At 38.1% G+C, this 20683-nt stretch overlaps 1 protein-coding gene across 5 annotated transcripts in view; it reads left to right on the top strand.

Moving 5' to 3' along the window:
* The window catches only part of FRMD3 (FERM domain containing 3), a 148083-nt gene that overhangs the window by 71066 nt on the left and 56334 nt on the right, over positions 1–20683 (top strand). For 4 of the 5 annotated variants that reach the window (XM_062019435.1, XM_062019434.1, XM_062019437.1 and 1 more), the window contains exons 2-3: positions 4190–4294; positions 17444–17486. In XM_062019435.1, the coding sequence (XP_061875419.1) occupies positions 4190–4294; positions 17444–17486 (148 nt within the window). Of the gene's footprint in view, positions 1–4189; positions 4295–17443; positions 17487–20683 lie in introns of those variants that run through there. The other variant, XM_062019436.1, reaches the window with a different exon arrangement.

Raw genomic sequence — 20683 nt, 5'->3', positions numbered from 1 at the left:
GTTTCAATAGGAAAGGAAACTTTTGATCTAGCTTCAAAAGCAGAGTTTAACAGCTATTTGCAAGCTGACCTTCTGTGTTCAGGGATTCTCTCATTTACATGATGTTATATCCCTTACATGTGTGTTGTGGTTTGTTGCAGGATTTTAGTGACATTAAGGTCAGATATTAAAATTCAGCATTAGTAAAAACATGCCCATCTTGTCTGTGCCAATTTATCTAGGCAAATCAGAGAGTCTTTCCTTAAGTTAATTATAGGAATCTCCAAAAGCCTTTGTTTGTGTGTGTGGAATGGCTACATTATAGGACCTTGTTTAAAGCCATTTTAAAAACCACTTTTCATAAAATACAAAAATTAGATAGAAAACATACCTTAGTTGAGATAGACAGATGTTGTGTTTGACTTAATGCACTTAAAAAAAAGTTTTAACTTGGTACACTTTCATTGAAAGCAATGTATTGATTACAACCCAGGACATTTTGATTCCCTTGCTTACACACTTCTATGACTTCTTTCTGCCTAAGTTAGTATTCTCAGCTTGAGAGTAGTTGATCACATCTGGGTGAACTGTGAACTGTGGCATAATTTCAGCTGTGAAGGTTTTAAAAGTCTGGCTTAATTTTTGCTCTCAAATTCCTGTGGTCTGTTGCTGCCATTTTTCAGTAGTGTTTCAAATAATGGATTTTAAAAAAAAAAGGGTTTTTTTTCATGTTGTGCCAAACATTCTAAACATATTAAAATACTTTTTCTGAAGTTAGCAAAGTACTTTATGGATATAGTAGGATTTGGAGTGTGTTTTTGTTTGGTTGTTTTCTGTTGTGCTATGAGTGTTTTTAAGGATCAGTTAATTGGTAAGCTCTATGGCAACTGTCTGAAGTTTCAGGCAATGTTTTATATTCATTATTCTGTGACCCAAATCCATTACTGTGCTCTGTTGTGGATGACTTGCAGTTCCTAATTTAATTTATCCATATTCTTTCACAAATGAGAGTAAACTTTGGATTTAATGTATTCTTTTGTACTATAATATGTAATAATTGCATCAAAGAACATAGGAGACAAGAAAATCATCAGATTCTAAAGCTCAGGAGAATTTGGAGCATTGTTAGAGAAATGTAGAAAACATTTATGGATTCTCTTTTGCAGAACACAAAATGAGCAATCAATGCCCAGCTTTCTTACTATTATGAATTGTGACTTGAGGTGCTCTGTGCTACATGAGGTATTTTCCTCTGTGTATCAATTATGATCCAATTTTTTGCAAATTTCAGGTACTTAAAAAGCATAATAGTGGAAGATTTACAACAATATTTCTTGTGGCAACACTCATTACATTATGTATGTGTCTCTTTAGTCACTTTTATACATCTTGAATATTTTTTAATACGTGATAATGCGCATGGTGAATTTGAAGCCTGACTAAGTAACACTATTAACTGAAGTGTATACTAACCAAAGGTGAGGTTATTAACTAGTCCCTTTTATTTATCTGTGGAGAGCTTAAGGATTCCTAGAGCATGAATTTAGCTTGGAGGCTTTTGTTCATTTGTTCTTTTTTTGTTTGGTTTGTTTCCATCATCTGCCCCTCAAGCAAGAAAACTAGGGCATCAGTCCATTTTAGAAAAGGAACATTGTTTAATAGTTAAAAAACACCATACATACCCTAGTCTTTTATCAGATTTCTCAAGAACTTATAAAAACTTTGTAGATTAATTAGGTGGATGAAGCAAAGCACTTTTTAAATGGATGGATTAGAATATGAACCTCTACAAGTTAGTAGATTTGCTGACCATACTTCCAGTAACACACTCTGATGTGAGATGAAGATATGTCTAATCTGATTTCCTCATTTCCAGTGTTCTAAAAATTGAATTTACTTTGAACATTGTTATCAGTGAAACCTGCTTTTATGTTTGATTGTACCTGAGTCACCTAATAGCTGTTATCCTCCATTTCTATTTGGCTCATTGTAGATTCAACTTCGGTTGAATCTGCCACTTCAGTTCATACCTGCATTTAATTTTTTCCTACTGCTTTTGCATTGAAATGTCACTGTGAAATTTTGTCTTAATATTTTGATGGCCTCACTTATTGCATAGTCACAAAAGTTTGCAGACACTTCTAAGATTTTAGGCTAGAAAATTCTTTATTGAGATGTGACTGTGTAAGTGTACACCTTTACTTGTCAGTCACAGAGAATGTGGTAGTTTTCTTTTTGTATTTTTGAGTCTTTGATACTGGCTTTGTCTTCTGAGGAAGGTTTTCTTCATGCTGTCACTAACCTGCTCATACTTGTAACTGGGTACAGTATAAAAAAATGTCAGTGTTAACCACTGCTAACAGCAAACAAGTAGATTTTTATATGTCCTGAGGCTGCAAAGAAACAATTATAGAAGGAAACCTGTTGCAGCTGTGTTACAGGGAAAAAGGTAGCAGTGCGGGCCACAAAGCATAAAGTTGAGTGAGCATGTACAACAAACAGAGAAATTGGGTTAACATTCTTTGACATTGGCTGTTTAAAAATAGTAAAAGTACAGAAATACCACAGTACAGACAAAGCAGTGATATCCTTCAGGCAAGTAGCAGCATATGGAAAAGACACATAGTGAGGGGTAAATACGGAGACAGAAGGTGGAGTAGGAGAAGGAGAAAGGAGTAGTGGAATTAGATGACTTATACAGTAGGAGGAAAAGCAGAGTCTCCCTGCATTTAGGAAAAAGTAATCTGTAGAGAAATTAGTAGTTCCCTTGTGGGTGGATATGAATCCAGGAGAAGAAAAGGTCCCTATGGCAGGGAATCGGATGGCTGCAGGAGCCTGGGCGCTCTGGAAGGGCCATGACGGTCTCTCTTGGTGCTTTAACTGTGGGCCCTTTTTATTTAGTTAATCTGTTTGTTCAGTGATGGAAGCAAAAGGACAAGCAATGTCAGAATTTCTTATTAATTGTAAAGATAAGAAAATTGAGCAGTAGTTCAAGGATTATATATTCTTTTCTAGTAGTCCAGTCTTGAAGTATATCTAATTTTTTGTGTGGGAAGCAGTAAGTCTCACTGGACAGTGGTGGTCCTAAGGCCATTACTTTCTTTGCCCTTCAGAGTATGACCTTGGAGAGGACACGGCATTGTTCTTGCCTCAGCAACTCTTGTGTGAAATGGGGATGATACCATTATCCAATTTTGCAAAGTAACTTGAGAAATACAGGAGCTATCTCTTCATTTTTGCCTACCCATACTATTTATGGTTTGAATGTAGACATTAAAGAGCTACGTTCAAGTTGTTTCATGTCAGCAAAGGGTAGAGTCTTGTGAACTTTGTACCTGGTCTACAGCACAGGCATCTCAGTGTGGAACTGAGGTAGACAGAGGAAATCAAACAGAAAGACCTGACACTGCCATGTAGTGAAGCACCTTTGCTTAGAATATAGCAGCTTTAGCCTGATGTTAATACTCACACACACCACAATGCAGAAAAAAAAATCACATTAGCTAGATCTGAAGAACTGTGAATGTTCATGAATATTCTCCATATCAGGAAGTAGATTAAGGGGAAACAAAACACTATATTGAGACTGAAGGAAACAGAAATAAAGGGTGAGATTGTGAACTAAATGACTCGATGTCATGTGTACAGTAGTTTCCTTAAAGCTATGGTTACCCAGTGACAAGGCAAAGATGAGAACATCTTTCTCAGTTATTTGGGCGTTTCTCCATTGTACTGTAGCGTAGTCTGGGAATTAGGGTCAAGTCTCTCTTGATCTGGGCATTGTGCAAAGATTCAGTAAGATATTCAATGACAAAACTGGCTGCAAACTTGTGGGATATGAAAAAAATCCCACACTGTTTTGAAATTCCATGGATAAACAGGTATCTGTTATTCTGTTATACCACCAGATGGAAATACGGTTACTAAATGTTATAAATGTGCAGCTATTAGAGTAGCGTAAGTTTTCCTGAGGCAGGAGTAGGGATGATATTTTCTTAATAAATACATTTGTGAACATGCAGGGATTATATTGATATTAATCTGCATCTTTTAGGAAGTGAATGCTCGCATTTTTGTCCTCATCTGCATAACAACAAATTTCATGTGCCATCTTCCTTGACACTTTGATTAGATTTTTTTAACAAAATAGTTCTTAGAAAGTAAGTTCAGAGTACTCAGAATAATGTATCAATTCTTTCTGTTTTTACAGAGGGAAACTAAAGGTCAGTTTCTCATAGATCACATCTGCAACTATTACAGCTTGCTGGAAAAAGACTATTTTGGCATTCGATACGTTGACCCTGAGAAGCAGAGGGTATGTATATGAAGTCTGATAACATTTACTTTTAAGTAATGCTAAATTGATTTTTTTTTTTTCTTTTCAATAAGAAGGCAAGTTCTAATGTGAATTTATGTATCTCTGGGCATAATCTATACAGGTTCCTTAAGTGGCATTATTAAATTAATTTTGTCCTCAGCACATGTATTTAGTTTCAGGTAAATTGATTTAGTATGATTTGTGCAGTTCTCCTGGGCACTGAAGACAGAAAAGCTCTAAGCTCTGTCAATGCACCGGAATTTGGGATTTCTATTTTTCTACTTCTTGGGAGATGTAGGAGGAATCCTACTGAGTTTAACAGCTAAAAGCAGTCAGTCTATTATACTTTCATAAAGGGCATGGACAGATATCTGTAATACACAAAATAGATACGATTTGTCAGGTTGTGGGGAGTTCTTCAGATTTAGTTCTCCCTATCAGTATCTTAATATTTATGAAATAAAATTCACAGGACTGTGCTCTAGACATTTGGGTGGACAGTGATTAATCATCTCCCTTAGTTGGAAGGCGGTTTTATGGATTGTATTCTGTAGGTAATTTGCTACTGCTACTCATTGTTTGGTTTCAGATGATTGTTAATCTGAAAGCAGGAAAGGATGGTCAACACAGGAAGCAAAAGTCCCCAGACAGTGAAATTCAGAACTACTTCTTTGCTCTGTGGTCCTGCTGGTCAGAAGTTTTAAGACTTAGATTTTGAAATATTATGTGGCATATACTGGTATTTAATCTCTGGAAATGATCACCAGTTTGAAACTGCTGTGGTTCAGGAGGAGGAAAACATTTTGCTGAGTGTCTCTCTCTACACCCTACGTAACTTTGTCAAAAGTCACTGGAATTGGGAATCACCTTCTGCTCAACCTTGTAGAATTACAATAGCTTTGCAAAGCTGCAGCAGATCATTCTCATTACATCCTCCTTTTAAAATTAATATAACTAACAAAATTATTAGCAGTGATTCTGACCAGTGTACTGTCGCGGTTTGGCCCAGCCAGCAATGAAGCACCACAACATTCTCGCTCTGTGCCCTTCATCCACCCCCACCCTTGTTAGGATGTCGGAGGATGTTACGATGTTCCAGCAAAATGGGAGGAAAAAGATAACCAGGGATGTTGTGGATTGAGACAAGGGCAGGGAGGGCTCACTGCAAATTACGGTTCTGGGCAAAACAAACTCCAGCACTCGACTTAGAGAGGAAAGTAGGGAAGTTTATTCAACTACCTACAAGAAACAGAATGGAATAAAAGCAAAAAGGGAGTAGGATGATGAGAAAATTACAACCAGCACTTTAAGATCTCCCTCCCCCATCCCTCCTTTTTTCCTGGGCCCAGCTCACTGCTCCCGATATCTCTACCTCCTCCTCCCTCAGTGGCACAGGGGTGTCAGGAATGGGGGATGTGGTCAGTCTCTCATGGATGGACTCTGCCGCTTCTCTCTTCTCAGATGAGGACAATTCCTGGCATTCTTCCCCTGCTCCGATATGGAGTTCCTCCCCTGGGACACAGTCCTTAATGAACTTCTGTGGTGTGGGTTTTTCCCAGCAACTGTGGCTTCTGCCAATACAGAGTCCCTCACACAGGACCCAGTCCTTAGTGAATACCTCTGGCATGGATTCTTCACCATGGTTGCAGCTTCTGCAGATACAGGGTCCCTCCCTACGGGACAGGGCCTCTTCTTGCCATAATTTTAATGAGATTCTTTGGCGTGGGTTCTTCCCTACAGTTACAGGTTCTCTGTACCACAAGACACAGCCTCCTCTGCCATAGTCACTACCCCTGGCATGGTGTCTTTAATGAAGAGAATCACTGCTCCTGATGCAAGGTCTTTCACGAAATGCAAACAAATCTCAGCTTCACCAGTCCTCTCCATAGAATGCAGGGGAGTTTCTGCTCCAGCATACCTCCTCCTCTTTTCCCTCACTGACCTTGGAGTTCACACAGTTGTTTCTCTCACACTTTGTTTGCCTTTTCATAGGATTGTATTTTCAGGAAAGTATTCACATCATTACACTTTCATGGACCTCACTTATTCTGATCTAGAAAACTGCATTTGAGAAATGTCAATTTAACTGAATTGGGAGAAGATGTATGAGAAAGATAAAGAGAATGGAGTGCTTGGTTTTGAGACAGATTAAGAAGGACGTAACTTTCTCTGTGGCAAAACAAAGAATAAGAAGATCTGGCTATACATGCATAAAAGAATAAAATAGAAAGAAAAAGAAAGTTTAAGCGGAAGAGGTGGTTTCTTAATTAAGCTGCAGCATCTGAAACAACTGTAATGGAGGCAATGAGGCAATGTTTGAAATTACATTTGTAAAGAATTTTCAGAGATCTCTATAATTTTATGGAAAGTGTTTACGTTAAACATTGATAGAGACTAAGCACCATCTTCTGAAGTTTCTCTCAAAGAATATGTAATAAAAGCTAAAACAAGAAAGCTTTTTTTTTTTAGGAGAGTTATCATTAATTCTGATGGAGATAGTGTACAATTCATGTTGCTTTGCCCATTTTCTTTGCAGGATTAGATACCTCTGTTGTGGTTTATATTCCCCTGCATACTCTGTCTTTGCACAGAAAGGGTTATATTTGTGGTTCCAAATGAAGATACAAGAATAATGCATTTAATTCTGTCTTTTAGTGACTTATTCTCGATTAGCACTTTGCGTAGTTAAGCTATAGGATATAACAGAATAATACTATATAGTCTGTGCACGTATACACACACATATATATAATATTATTCAGAATTACTAGTTTCCATTTAATCCACCATTGATGCTAGCCTCCCTTTTATTTGTGTGTGATACTTGTATGTCAGGTTGCAGACTTGCTCCAAAAGCTAATTTGCAGTGTTTTTGTTTTGTAATCTATTGAGGGAGCTCAAGCAAGCAAAAATACCAGCTTTAATTTATCCTAAATGTCTTCTTTCAGAGTATGCTACAAAAATGTAGCATTTTGACTTAAGAGTTTGAGAATTTAAAAACAAGAGCTGTTTCAATTAAATGTTTTTCATGTTTAGAACATTCAGAACTTTTGATTATGTGAAAATTTAGATAATAGAGCTAATTGTCTGAGATTAGAACAAAATTTGAAATGTGGGGAAACAGCTGTTGTTTTCATGGGTTATTTTTTCAAGTGAGTTGTAATGTGTAGTCCTTTCTCCCCGCAGCCTCCTTTTTATAATCCACTCCTGCAAAAGTAAATGTGTGGAGATATTATGGGTATACTTAAACTTTGTAAAATTTCTTATAGTTTTCAATTTTCTATTTCAAACAAAAAGAAGAATGTGACAATGCCAATTACCTCAAATTGGACTGGCAATAAAATATGCTAGATTCTACACCATATTTACTGTTTTGTCTAGAGTCTGCACCATATCTCTGTTTTGCATTACATTTGGATATTCTTTTAGGAAAACTGTGTCTTGGCACAGCTACAGAAAAGCCAGGATTCTACTAAACATATGCAGTAGATTGCAGTATGGCACCTTATTTCTAATGGTACTATACTGGGACAATGTGATTTCCTAGCGTTTATGGATTAACTGTTGAATTTTTCAAATGGATTGCTGAGAAAACTAGGTATATGAGATCACACTACCTTTCTCCCAGACTCTTAACTCTAGTATCTTTTGAAGCTAGTTTTGGCCAATTTTGGCTGAGATAATAGGTCTCAAACATTAAGTTCCTCTAAGGTTTCATGAAGCTGCCACATCAGTGCATTATTGTTCTCTTTAAAGGAAATGCTGTAGCACAAACTTGCTTTGTAGGGTTCTCATGGTTTAGCAAGGAGCAGCTTTTACTTGGTAACAGGGGGAAGGGGTTGCAGTGAAGACCTGGTAAAGAGTTTTTGGACTCTCCCTTGGCTCCTGGGTTCACACCCACCTCCGGCCCGGCTGGGCCAATCTGGCGCTTCTACCATCACTATTTAGGGAAGGGAATTTGAAGTGCTGGTAGGAGTTGTAAGAGTGATACAAGATGGAGGCAACCACGTGGACCTCACAGTTGGAGAAGGAGGAAGGAAGAAGGAGCAACAGATCAGAGACTGCTCTGCAAGCCATGGTGAGAACACAGCTGTACCCCTGCAACCCATGCAGTGTCATGGCAGGACTGAGAGCCACCAGCAGCTCCATGTGAGTGTGCCTGGATGAGCAGGAGACTATGTGACTGAAACCCCCACTCCCTGCCCCCCTAGGCCATTCAGTAAGGGAGGAGATAAAAACACTGGGATCAGGACTTCTACCCGCAGCCCAGGAAGAGGGGAGGAGTGGGGAGAAGGTGGTCTTAAAGGGCTGGTCAGACTCTTCATTGTTGTACCACTCTGTGTTGTTTTATTTTGGTTATGTTTTTGGGGTTTTATGGTTGTGCTTTAGTTGGTGTTGCATTAAATTATTTTCTGTTTTCTTCTCCAAGCCTGGTCTGTTTTGTCCTGGACCTTAAGCGGCAATTAAGCTCTCCCTGCCCTTTGGCAATCCTCAGATCTTTGGTACTTGAGGCTAATCGTGGTCTTTTGTTCCCTGATGGGCCTAAACCAGGACAAGGATATCTAGAGAGAGCTGAGAGAGACACTGGAAGAACCCTAGAGGTTGAATTTTTTAGAAATTAGTAGTTTCAATCAGGTGACATATCTGGAGATGTGATTCTGCTACTCAAGGAAGTACATATTGCTACATTTTCACATACTAGAAGTTTTATTGAAGCCAATTATCACACCCTCACCCTTGAGGAAATGCAGTATGGCTAATTCTGTGTCAGATACTCTGAGTTGACTAAGCAGCTTTTTTTCTGTACTTTTCAGGCTGTCAGGAGATAGGAACAGGATGATAAAATGCAGCTACTGTTCAGCATCTCTCAGTAGAGAGGATCCCTTGCTGACAGAGGCTACTGATAGTAAAGGCAATCGAGGATTGGGCAAAAGGAACATAGTAGTGTGGTGAAATTTATTCTTTGAAAGTTCTTTCTGGAGCTTGTCTGAACAGTGATTTAAAGTTGGAAATATTTGAATTTCCCTTTTTTGTCCCCAATAGGTGGATTTGAAAACATGCTTGTGAAAGTATGAAGTGGTAGTTAGGCAGAAATACCTTGGAGCTACTCATGGGGTAGGCTGAAAGTTTTAAGTGTTAGGAGGAGGCTTTGTAGAACACTGAAGCAACGGTGAAGTCTCATCAGTTGGTGTAGAAATGTTTAAGACCATAATCACTCAGAAGCATTAAAATGCTTTGTCATTAGGATTTTGAGAATTGTGCAAAGAAGAACCTCATGAGGTTCAACAAGGACAAGTGCAGAGTCCTGCATCTGGGATGGAACAACCATACACCAGCGCAGACTGGAGAGCAGCTCTGCACAGAGACACTTGGGAGTCCTGATAATAAACTAACCATGAGCCAGCAATGTGCCCTCATGGCCAAGAAGGCCAATGGCATCCTGGGATGCATCAAGAAGAGTGTGGCCAGCAGGTGAAAAAAAGTTCCATTTAAACATAAGAAAAAATTCACTATGAGGGTGAGGGAGCCCTGGCACAGGCTGCCCAGGGAGGATGTGGAGTCTCCTTCTCTGGAGAATTTAAAGACCCACTTGCATGCATTCCTGTGTGACCTGATCTAGGTTGCCCTGCTTCTGCAGAGGGATTGGACTAGATGATCTCTAAAAGTCCCTTCCAATTCCTACCATTCTAGAGTTCTATGATTCTATGTGCTGCAGGGTCCTCTGGGAGCAGCAAAGCTGTGCAGGAGTTTTAGCTCAGCACATGTATGAAAATGAAGCTTTCACGTTAGTGAAACTGCTGTACAAATACACTTCTGTTACGCAGATGATCTTGAAGGTGGCTGTGAGTGCACTTGGATTTCCTAGCTTCCCCAGAGCACAGAGCCTGGTTCCGTGCATTCTTAGAAAGACAGTATTGTACACCATGGATTTGCTGGTATCCCTGCCAGTTAGAAATTGTTGGGAATACAATTGTTATTTTGCTTTCAAGCTTAGACATGATAAAAACTGGTTACACAGTTTTTATCTCTATACACAGGTAGGTTTTGGTTTTTTGTTTTTTTTTCAGCTGACTTGTTTATTTCACTGCTAAGGCTGCTAGGATGTCTGTTTTGTATTGTAGAATATATCACTTCCAATGGACCTGAGGAGAGTATTTGTTTACTCCTATAACCTAAATTTTTCAGAATTGTCCCAGTATTTACTAGGGAAGGAAATTGCAGCCTGAGTAATGAATTTCTTTGTCATGAAGTAGCAGTTCAGTTTTTAATGGGACGTGTACACAAAATATACTGTAGTTCCTTATCAGAGACCTTTTGAAAGCATCAACAAGTCTTGGGTGCAGCTGATCTCTGCTTTAGCAGTAATGGCTATTTAATACATGTTCTTCAAAATGTGTGAGAGTGGTTAAGGTTGGCAGAAAGATACAACAGATAGTTTGTAACCTCAGTTTAATAAAGCTGTGTCTGTGTAATGACTCCTAAAGCTCCCTATAGCTATCTAAAGAGAGCTATCTGGGAGGTCTACAGTCTCTTCAAAGGAGTAGAGCAGAAGTATTATAGGCCAAATACCAGAGTGATGGAGCCACAGCTTAATTAAACTTTAATTCTTCTCTGTGCATATGAATCTCTTTTCTTGCACAGAGTTATCACAAAAATTACGTGGTTTTGCACAAAGTTGTGCTGTGACCCTGCTTGGTGTGTGTGCTTCAGGTCATGCTGTTTCAAAAAAATAGAGTAGAACTAGAAAAGGGACAAAGGAGGCTGTGGGAATGGTATCAAATGGGAATGGATTTGATACAAAGAAAGATGGATTAGACTAGAATAATTCAGGAAAAGAGGTGCAGGAGAGATAATGAGGGAGAGAAAATAAGAGAGAAAGAACATAAAGTGACTTGGAGAAGGTGATCAGGGAAAGATTGCCCTGTAATTCTTGTAACAAAACAAAAATGCACTTAAGGAGATTATAAAGCAGTTATTACCCAGAAATAGTTTTAAAATACCATACCTAATAAAAAAATTCATTGTGGTAGCTGTCATAAATATAAGAAGAAATGTTAAAAAAATGACTATTTAGACAAATTGGTGAAAGTTTACAAAGACTTACAAATTGCAATGGAGGCTGGTGGAAAAAAACCCAAATCAATGAATAAAATGGGAGCTGCTACCCTTGTTCTTTTTTCAAGTGTTTGTTTCAGGCCATTCTCAGGGAGAAAGTGCTGTGTTAAATGGATGCTGGCTTTTACTAGTAAAGGTGCATTTATATACTAAAAAAAAAGTCTTGACACGAATGGTAGTGAGGGTATATATTTAGTTCAGCAGTAATGCTACTAACTGAAATATCTTGTATGAAGATTAGTAGCCTTGTAAAGTAAGTCATTCTGCAGGCTATTTTAATGAAAATAAAGATTTTTTTTCCATTAATTGTGAAGCTGTTGTCTGTGAGCACGTGGTGCCTCTTGCATACATCAATATATGCAGATTTTATGGCGAGATGTTCAGATCAGTTAGAGTTTTTGGGTCAGTTGAGCTACTCCAACTTGCATCATTGAAGTTTCTCTGAATATTTTAGTGTAATAGGAATAACAGAAAAAGAGTTTGGAAATTTATTTAATAAATTCTAGATCAGAATTATACAAATGGTAATTCTGTTTCAGTGTATGGTACTATTTCTGGACTAGATTAATTTTTGTGTTAGTGATTTATGTTGTTTCTGCCTGCTTAGTGTGCCACTAACCAGAGCTGATTTCCTGACTTTGGGAACAGTACAGAGGAACAGCTCCTTTGCTATAATAGAACAACATCAATACTCTTGGTATAGAGGTTCTTGAAGCCATGAAAAAATGATGTCAGCCTCAGGGCATGAAGAAGGAGACGTGCGGGGTACACTGGGTCATTTAGCATCTGTTGTACTGGTGTAGAGTGAGCACCCAATTAATTCCACTTTCTGAGCTTCTATTATCTTTGGATATTGTTGCTACTTTTTTATGTCTGACTTTTGGCAGGCAGTGACCTTTTGCTAAAGCAATTTGATTTTTATTTTGCTTTTCATTGAAGTAAAAGGTTAGATATTACTTTTCAATATTAATATAGGATTAAGTATTAAATAAAATTAATGTTATTACTTTGCCAGCATTGTTTTAGTGGATATCTCCATTTCCTTGCTGTCTTCTGGCCATTAAACAGTCTTCAGATCCAGTCCTTATCTGGCTATAATATTCTTGTGACATCTGCAGGTTCTTTAGATTCTGTTTTACAATATTAACATCTGAGCACTTGACTGAGTATTGCTTCTGATGGGGAATTTAAATATTTACAGTATTTGTCCACTTTTGGTCTACTTCATGATGTCTTCTCTTGCAAACATGGGAATAAATGAAAAGCTTCTTATGTTGGAAGAGGGGAGACGTTCTTCACTGAACTCGTTGGAGTTCTGGCTAGTAAGGTCCCAAATATCTGTTTTTGGCTTGGTTTTCTTTTTTTTTTGGAGATGGGCTTTGGTTTATGCCAGTCTAATGCAGGAGCCTTTAGGAAGAGGACAGCGGAGCACTCATCTTTGCACTGTAGAGAGGCTGTTGCAGCATAGAAGAAGAAAAGTGTGGAGATTTTAATAACACTTGCCCTCTTAAAAGGGCTGTACCGGAATTCTTATTCTAAAACTCTTAGTCCTGTGCTATATTGAGACCAAGCTCAGTCCTGCTGTTCAAAACAGGTTGTTGGATGAAGTGTCTTTACTAAAGCCACATCAACGCTTATGGAGTTAAATTAACTTTCTCAAATGGCAGTTTTACCCTTGTGTAGTGTCCTTGCTTATCCTGAGCATTTGCTGTGGAAGCTGGTAGCACATCAGCTGCTCAGCGTTTGTGAGTAAGCAAGAACACACCTGGCCTCACTAATGATTACTCAGTGCCACTTAAAGGCTGGTCAGAGGTGAGGGCTGTATTTACAAAGCAAAATTACACTAGTCAGAAAAACAGCTTGCACTTGTAACACAACCTTAGTCAGCAGGCAAGTCTCAGCATATTTTAGGATCCCAGGATCAAAACTTATATCTGTAATATCTTGCTTACTCACCACTGGCACTTGAAGCAGTAAGACTTAGCTTATCACATGACTGACCTTGAAGAGCACCAAGTATCTTTCTCACTACCTTGCGCTTTTGTGAGGATACCTACGTGGCCATCTATACATAACCAGCTGCTACACAAACCTCTTTGGCAGCAGGGATTAGTAACTTGCAGTGCCGAACGAACATGAACCTCTTCATAGAATACTTGGTAATAGGTGGTGGCTGGATTAGAATCTTCCACTGGGCAACAGCAATGTTGCTAACATGCCATGAAGGAAACTCAAGGCTCAGCCTCGGCAGGAATGATTTCTGATGATCATTAAGTACTATCACATACATGTCCTGGTTTAGGCCCATCAGGGAACAAAAGACCACGATTAGCCTCAAGTACCAAAGATCTGAGGATTGCCAAAGGGCAGGGAGAGCTTAATTGCCGCTTAAGGTCCAGGACAAAACAGACCAGGCTTGGAGAAGAAAACAGAAAATAATTTAATGCAACACCAACTAAAGCACAACCATAAAACCCCAAAAACATAACCAAAATAAAACAACACAGAGTGGTACAACAATGAAGAGTCTGACCAGCCCTTTAAGACCACCTTCTCCCCACTCCTCCCCTCTTCCTGGGCTGCGGGTAGAAGTCCTGATCCCAGTGTTTTTATCTCCTCCCTTACTGAATGGCCTAGGGGGGCAGGGAATGGGGGTTTCAGTCAGTCTGTTCCTGATGGCTTCTGCCATTTGTCTCTCCTCAGGGCAGGTGGGCTTTGCACCAGTCCTCCCTGCTACTCTGTGGGGTACCTCACACACACGGCAGCCTTTCACAGGCCGCTCCAATGTGTGTTCATCCCAAAAGGCTGCAGCTCCTCTTGGCCTCTCGTGTGGGTCTGCTCTGCAGCCTGCAGGCTCTCCAGCACAGCCTATACCATGGCGCCTCCTCACACAGTCTCCTGCTCATGCAGGCACACTCACACGGAGCTGCTGGTGACTCTCAGTCCTGCCATGGCCCTGTATGGGTTGCAGGGGTACAGCTGCATTCTCACCATGGCTTGCAGAGGGGTCTGTGGTCTGCTGCTCCTCCTTCCTTTCTCCTTCTCTGACTGTGGGGACTAACCATGACACCTAGTTTGCACAGTTTACTGCAGGGAGAGAAACTAAAGGTTCTTGTCTTTAGTTCCAAATTAATGTCTGACCTAAATTTGTTGTGTTTGTCTGTTTGGTCTTATGAGGTGTTAAGAAAGAATTGTAAACACGTATTGTCTGTTTCCACAAGGCAGTGTAGCGTGGTGGTGATTTTTTTTTTTTTTTTTTTTTTTTGCTTTTAAAATTTGGCCTGACAAGCTAACTCAAAATGTTGTATTTTCATTTTCATTAAGGATTTTTTTTTTCTTTTTCAGCAAAATTGTTTTGAAAAAGGTTGATACATGGAAAAAGCATTTTACAAAGGCAGATACTTTTCAACTGGAAACTGCTACAGAAAACTCTTTGATAAATTTATAGCAACCTTAATCTGGTCCTAGCTGTAACAGCTAACTAATCTTGGAATAAATACAGCATGAATACTCTGTAGAAGAGATGAGGCACAGTTATTAATTATTAATAGTCAATGCTATAAGGATGGAAGATAAATACTCGGGGGAAGATCTTTCTTAAAACTCAAATTGAGATATGCAAACAAATATAGAGGTGGCTATTTTCAGAAGTGCTAGCAAAGAGTAGGTGTTTATCTTCCTCTGACACTCATAGAGCATTAAGCACCTAATTACTGTGTCTTTGGAAATCTCCAGAAATTAGAAACTGCTTAGTTTTCTGGAAGTTTCAGCTGAATTGTCAACATCTTTGCAATCTTCCACCAACAGAAGTTTACCACAGAAACCTGAGCTTCTAAAAACTGCCTGTCCATTCCTTGACCTCTAAGTGAAAGTCTAGATTGCTTAATTACTCAGTGTCATTTAAATCCATGAAAGCCAGGTCTCAGTGAAACAACTTCATTTTTGGACATACTATCTAAATCTAAGGGTTTGATGCACTGCATAATGATTTTGATCCATGTTTCCACTTTTTTGTTATTCTTATGGTGATTTCTGAGAGTTTTATTGCAAATTAGCTTTTTCTTACCTCTGACTTTTTGTTGGAATAGGTAATTGTCTTTTTCAAACAGCTCTGAGTCCTTGTCTGTGTTAATATTTCAGTCTAGCCTTTCAAAAATAAATACCAGATTGTGTTGTGCTCCTGTTAGATGAAAATAGCAAAAAATTATCTCTCCATTACCTGGTCACTGTTGTCTGAATCTACCTAGATCCTGGTGGAGGTGGGCTGGGCATGTGCAGAGGTTAAGGAAAGTAAACTTACCTATCTATGTGTCTTGACCAGTTTCCTATTTGTGAATTAATTCTGGATTATGTATTTGTAAAATATTGTGGACTGTATGCAATTTCTTAAATTGCTTTACTATTCTGTGAGCACTCCCATCCCCTACTATTCAGAGCAAAATATATAAATAATGTATCTGTGTGTTCTGAAAAAGAATGAAATGAGCTAGATATTTCTGGTAAGCTACTGAAACAGTCATTGTTTTTTTTATTCTGTTCCTTTCTTCTTTTCTCAGAAAAAGATACTAGAGAGAAGGAAGAGGTGAAGAAATGATGTAGGGTTTTTTTATTGTTGTTATTACTGTTGTTTGAAGTTTGGGGTGGTGGTTGTTTTGGTTTTTTGGTTGTTTTGTTTTTTTTTTTTAATTGTCTTTTGAGTACCTCGGTTCCATATTGGTCTCTGACAAATACACAGTGGTGCTTATCTCCAGTGTTGCTGTAAACTGGATGCTGGAGTTTCTGAGCAGCCATAGCACATAAGCTACAGATAATTGAAAATGTTCTTTCCAAGGTATTTTCTTCTGTCAGAAGTTCCATTCCAGAAAACTAATTTACAGATATCTCTGATTTTAATTGAATTCTTGAGGCATCATGATTTTTAAAACCTATCACCTATGAACAATTCCCACAGGAGATGTTCCCCTGGCCTTTCTCTGTAGGAGAAATGCTATAAGTTATGAGGAAATAAGTTTCAAATATTACATATAATTTGACAAATGTTAAGTTTTCATATTGAAGTGGACCATAGGGTTTTAGAGTGGAAGAGGTTAAAAATGAAACCACTTAGTACAAGGCCTTCTAATGTTGGTTATGCTTATTAAAACTGAATACTATACCTTTTGACCAGCTGCTTCTACAGCACAAATCTCATTTTAGTGTGTAATTTTTTTGCTTACAGGAAAAATCTTAGTACAGATGCTGTTGGCAGTGATCAGAGGTGGCACTTGAGTATCAGCATGTTCTTTTGTCAGTCAAAACATCCTCCTGAAGAGTTTGGCTAAGGTTAGCAGAGGATGAGCTAAGGCTCTTAACTAAAATGTGAACCTACTTTTCAGTCACACAAGCATCTGAGTTTATCTTACAGGAGAATAAAAACCTGAAAATTTTCCTCCCATTGCAGTCTTTCCCTGTAAAGTTATACACCAACTAATAGGCATCCACATCTCTGTTGTGCATCGACTGTCTGAAGCATAAACATTTAATGTAAAAATACACTCTTTTTTCCTTTCAAATTTGTAGTTCTTGCCAGAAGTGTACAATGGTTTGTGTTCTGAGAGTACTGACTGAGCATACAGTATTAACACGTGCTTTAAAGTGTAGAAGACAGCATTAATGAACAGTCAATTACAACATTTCTGAATAATCTGTCCTACAGTCCAATATCATAATTAATCTTGAAAAAAATGACTGAAAGTCTAAGACTGAAATGTCTACTGCAAACTAATCCCTAGAGCTCATTTCTTTTAAATTACTGTTTGAAATATTTGTCTTATTTTTGTCTCAGCGACATCTTAGAAGCAGTGGCTACATCAAGGATGCTTACACAGTGCAATTCCAGTTTTATAACAGTACAGAGGTGCTATTTCCAGTTTATATATGTCCAGTGAAACAGAAATCCTACTTCTTATTTTTGATACTACATATGTCTACAGGGATGTGGCTGTCTCCTCTAATCTGTATTAACTTCTGCTCTCTGCTTTGCTTTTCCAGCACTGGCTTGAGCCCAACAAATCAGTCTTCAAGCAAATGAAATGTAAGTGTTGAGAGCTCATGTTTTTAAACTGCTTTTGAAATGCCCAAAGGTTTTTCTGTGCTTCCATGCAGTAATTTAGAATATGCTTAATTTGTTTCCCAGTGTAAATAGGTCTTTCATGCCCTTTCTAGACTCCTAAAAACTTCGTTCTACCTTCATTTCACTTGTCTCTCTGTGCTGTATATGTCAAGATCTTTACCTTACTTCTCAAGGCTAAAGCCAGCTGATATGTGTGAGGTTTCAGATCTGGTGGGAAAACCTGTACTTTTCAGCTCTCATTTTCAGTCAGACGCAATCAGCCATTGGGATATGGCAATAAAATATGGAGCATGGCAATCTGCTTCTGGATCCTCCTGGTTTTCTTTCTGTCTGCTGCTCCCTAATTCCTGACAATGCAGAACATTGGTTTGAGACCATTGTTACAGTCCAGCAAACTCACTGGGTTTGGGTTAATTGGTAAGCTCCTCCCACAGGCAAAAGGAGAATTCCAATTGTTACTTTTAAAAGACTTCTCAAAATAGGAACATATTCTTTTCATTGTCTTTTTGAAATGTTACAGTCTGGCTCATCCTTTCCTTTCCTTTGTCAGGAAACAGAACTACTTTGGTACTCAGAAGTTTATATCCAGAAGTGGAAGCGAGTGTTTATTTGGCAGTTCTAGAGAATTGGTTTAGGTCATTGTAAGTTGTGTCTTGTTTAATAAAAGCTGTTGTCTATCTAGTTATTAGTTTATAAATGAAGGACAATTTTACTCACATGCAATTTGTATACAGTTTGTTTTAAGCACAGTACAAGGTGTCCTTTGTGTGGGAGATAATTTGTTTCTTTTAAAATGCAATGAGATTATTTAATATGTAAAAACAGTTAATCTTTGATGTTGGCTGAACTACATGGACTGCTTCAAGAAATTCTTCCATTAATGCAGCCATGGTGTATAGAGCAATGTGTGCCTACATGTACCTACATAAGCATGCACGCATATACCTCACATATTCAGTCAGAACTGTCTGTATCTAGTGTTTAGGCAGCTGGAGAGTTAGTTACCTAGTAAAAGGTTAAGAGCAAGAATGTCAAGCTAAAATTAAGTTGTGCTCCTCTGCAGTGCTAGTGAAGGAAGAAAAAAGTTGAGTATAATAATTACAAATTATCTTTATCTCTTTCTTCTTTCCAATGTGTTATCAAAAGTAGAATAGACTTTCCTCCAAGCATTCTGTAATCTGCATTTGTATCACTGCTTTTACCCAAAAATGGGACTCATTCTTCTTGTTGCACTTTGCATAGCAACATATTCATGAACTACCAGCCAAGAGATGCACAGAGAGTCTTTGGATTTATTCAAAACAACTCTACCTGCATAGAGATGTTGCCTAGATGTGATCAACAAAACTCCATGAGTTTCACAGATGTAATGATGTTATGAGCTCATCAAAGGACTTATGTGGCTTTTGGGGTAGAATCGTAATCAAAACTCTGAAGACTGAAAAATAAATGCATAGAAAAAAAAGCAAAATAAAATGCAGCTAGTATGAGATTATTCATCATGGTGGAAAGGTCCCAACAATGGCAAAAGGGAATGAGATAATAAGACGAGTCTTTTGTATCAGTCTTAGATTTAGGACATAGAAGTTGAATTAATTATTTGATTGGCTTTTCATGAGCAACTTCAGCTTAATACGAGTGTAACTTCATGTTTTACCACAGATGAAGTACTTTAATTGCAAAAATATATCATCAAGGAAACACAGAGATATATATTTTATATACATCTGTGGAATCCATGTAGATGATGCATAAATATATATTTTGCTTCCACAGGTTTCAAGGACATTTTGGTTGACAGTTCACATCAGGAAACCTATAGAATTATTTTTCTAAAATTATACTATATACAAACATGTATCACTAAACAATTTCTAAAGGCACCAAAGATTCATTTGTACTTTATCTAAAAATATTCACTTTATTTCTTAGAAGAAGAAATGTGATTTTCATTTCCAAAGTATCACAGTCTGAGATGACACAAGTGAGGACTGAAATTAATAGCAGGTGGAAAGGGTGAAAACTGAAGCAATGAAATGACTGGTTAATAGCACATGGGTTATGTATGTATGACTTCTGGGAGACATGGTGGCAGAAAGCTATTAATGGTGACTGTTTTAGATGAGTTTTCCTTTTCTTTCTTTACCATTAAGAAAATTGTGAAATGATCTGTTTTTTAAGAATGGGCTTTCATTTACTTGAGTGCAAAATCAAGTTGTATTAATGCTAGTGATTCAAAATGCTCTAAATTCAGTTGAATGCTCAGATTTATGTAGGATTATGCAACACTTGCACAGATACAGCAAAATTTGAGAGGCTGACCTCAAGTCACATTTGTGAGGAACTGAATTTTCCCACAGAACAGTAACAAGTTTTCCTATGTGTTCATATTCAGAGCAGAGAAGGAATGGCTGGAGTAGTGTTCCAATGTAAATTTCAGTAGGTGCTAGATTTCATGGTCTTCAGTAGGACATGAGTCAGGCATAATTCCTCTATAATCAGGTTGAACAGAAATCACTATTTGGCAGGTATATGTTTTTGTTTATGGGACAGAATGTTGTACCTTGAAAGTTCTGAAGTCTGCATAGGTTCTTAGGTGCTGCACTACCTTTTAGTTTCTTTACCATTGCTTTATGTTTGTATTTAGTAATACCCGGATATGACAGACGGACTCTTCCAAAATACTATAGATTTTGTCTTATCACATATGAAACCATATTTGAGTGTGTTCTGGTGCAACACAAGAAAAATGGAGGCATGACACTTTTTGCCTCAACATCTACCTTTGCATTTTCCATCTTCACTGCAATGTTTTTGTCATAACATGTAAAGTCTAGGTCTATGCCTCAGTAATTTTTCATGACTAATTGCATCTGAGGGGAAATTTTAGTCTGAGAGATATCCTAAACCACTGCCTGTCTTGTTTGTACTAGTTGAAGTCAGTTGGTGGCCAGTGACCAGTAACTGTGAGTGCTAAGCTTCTAATACTAATGTTGAAAAACTGTCTGGAAGGTTGCCCAAGGAAACTGCATCTTTCTGATTTCAGTTAAAGACCTTTTAAACCATTTATTTCCTATGCTTTTTCAAGTTTTTGTGTACACTGTTATTCTTTAACAGATGCTAGCAGTAAAGTTCTTCATTTAACTATTTTACCTCAT

Source organism: Colius striatus, chromosome Z, assembly GCF_028858725.1.
Source record: "Colius striatus isolate bColStr4 chromosome Z, bColStr4.1.hap1, whole genome shotgun sequence".
NCBI lineage: Eukaryota > Metazoa > Chordata > Aves > Coliiformes > Coliidae > Colius > Colius striatus.
The sequence above is the reverse complement of the archived record's forward strand: the minus strand, read 5'-3'. Positions and strand labels throughout refer to the sequence as shown.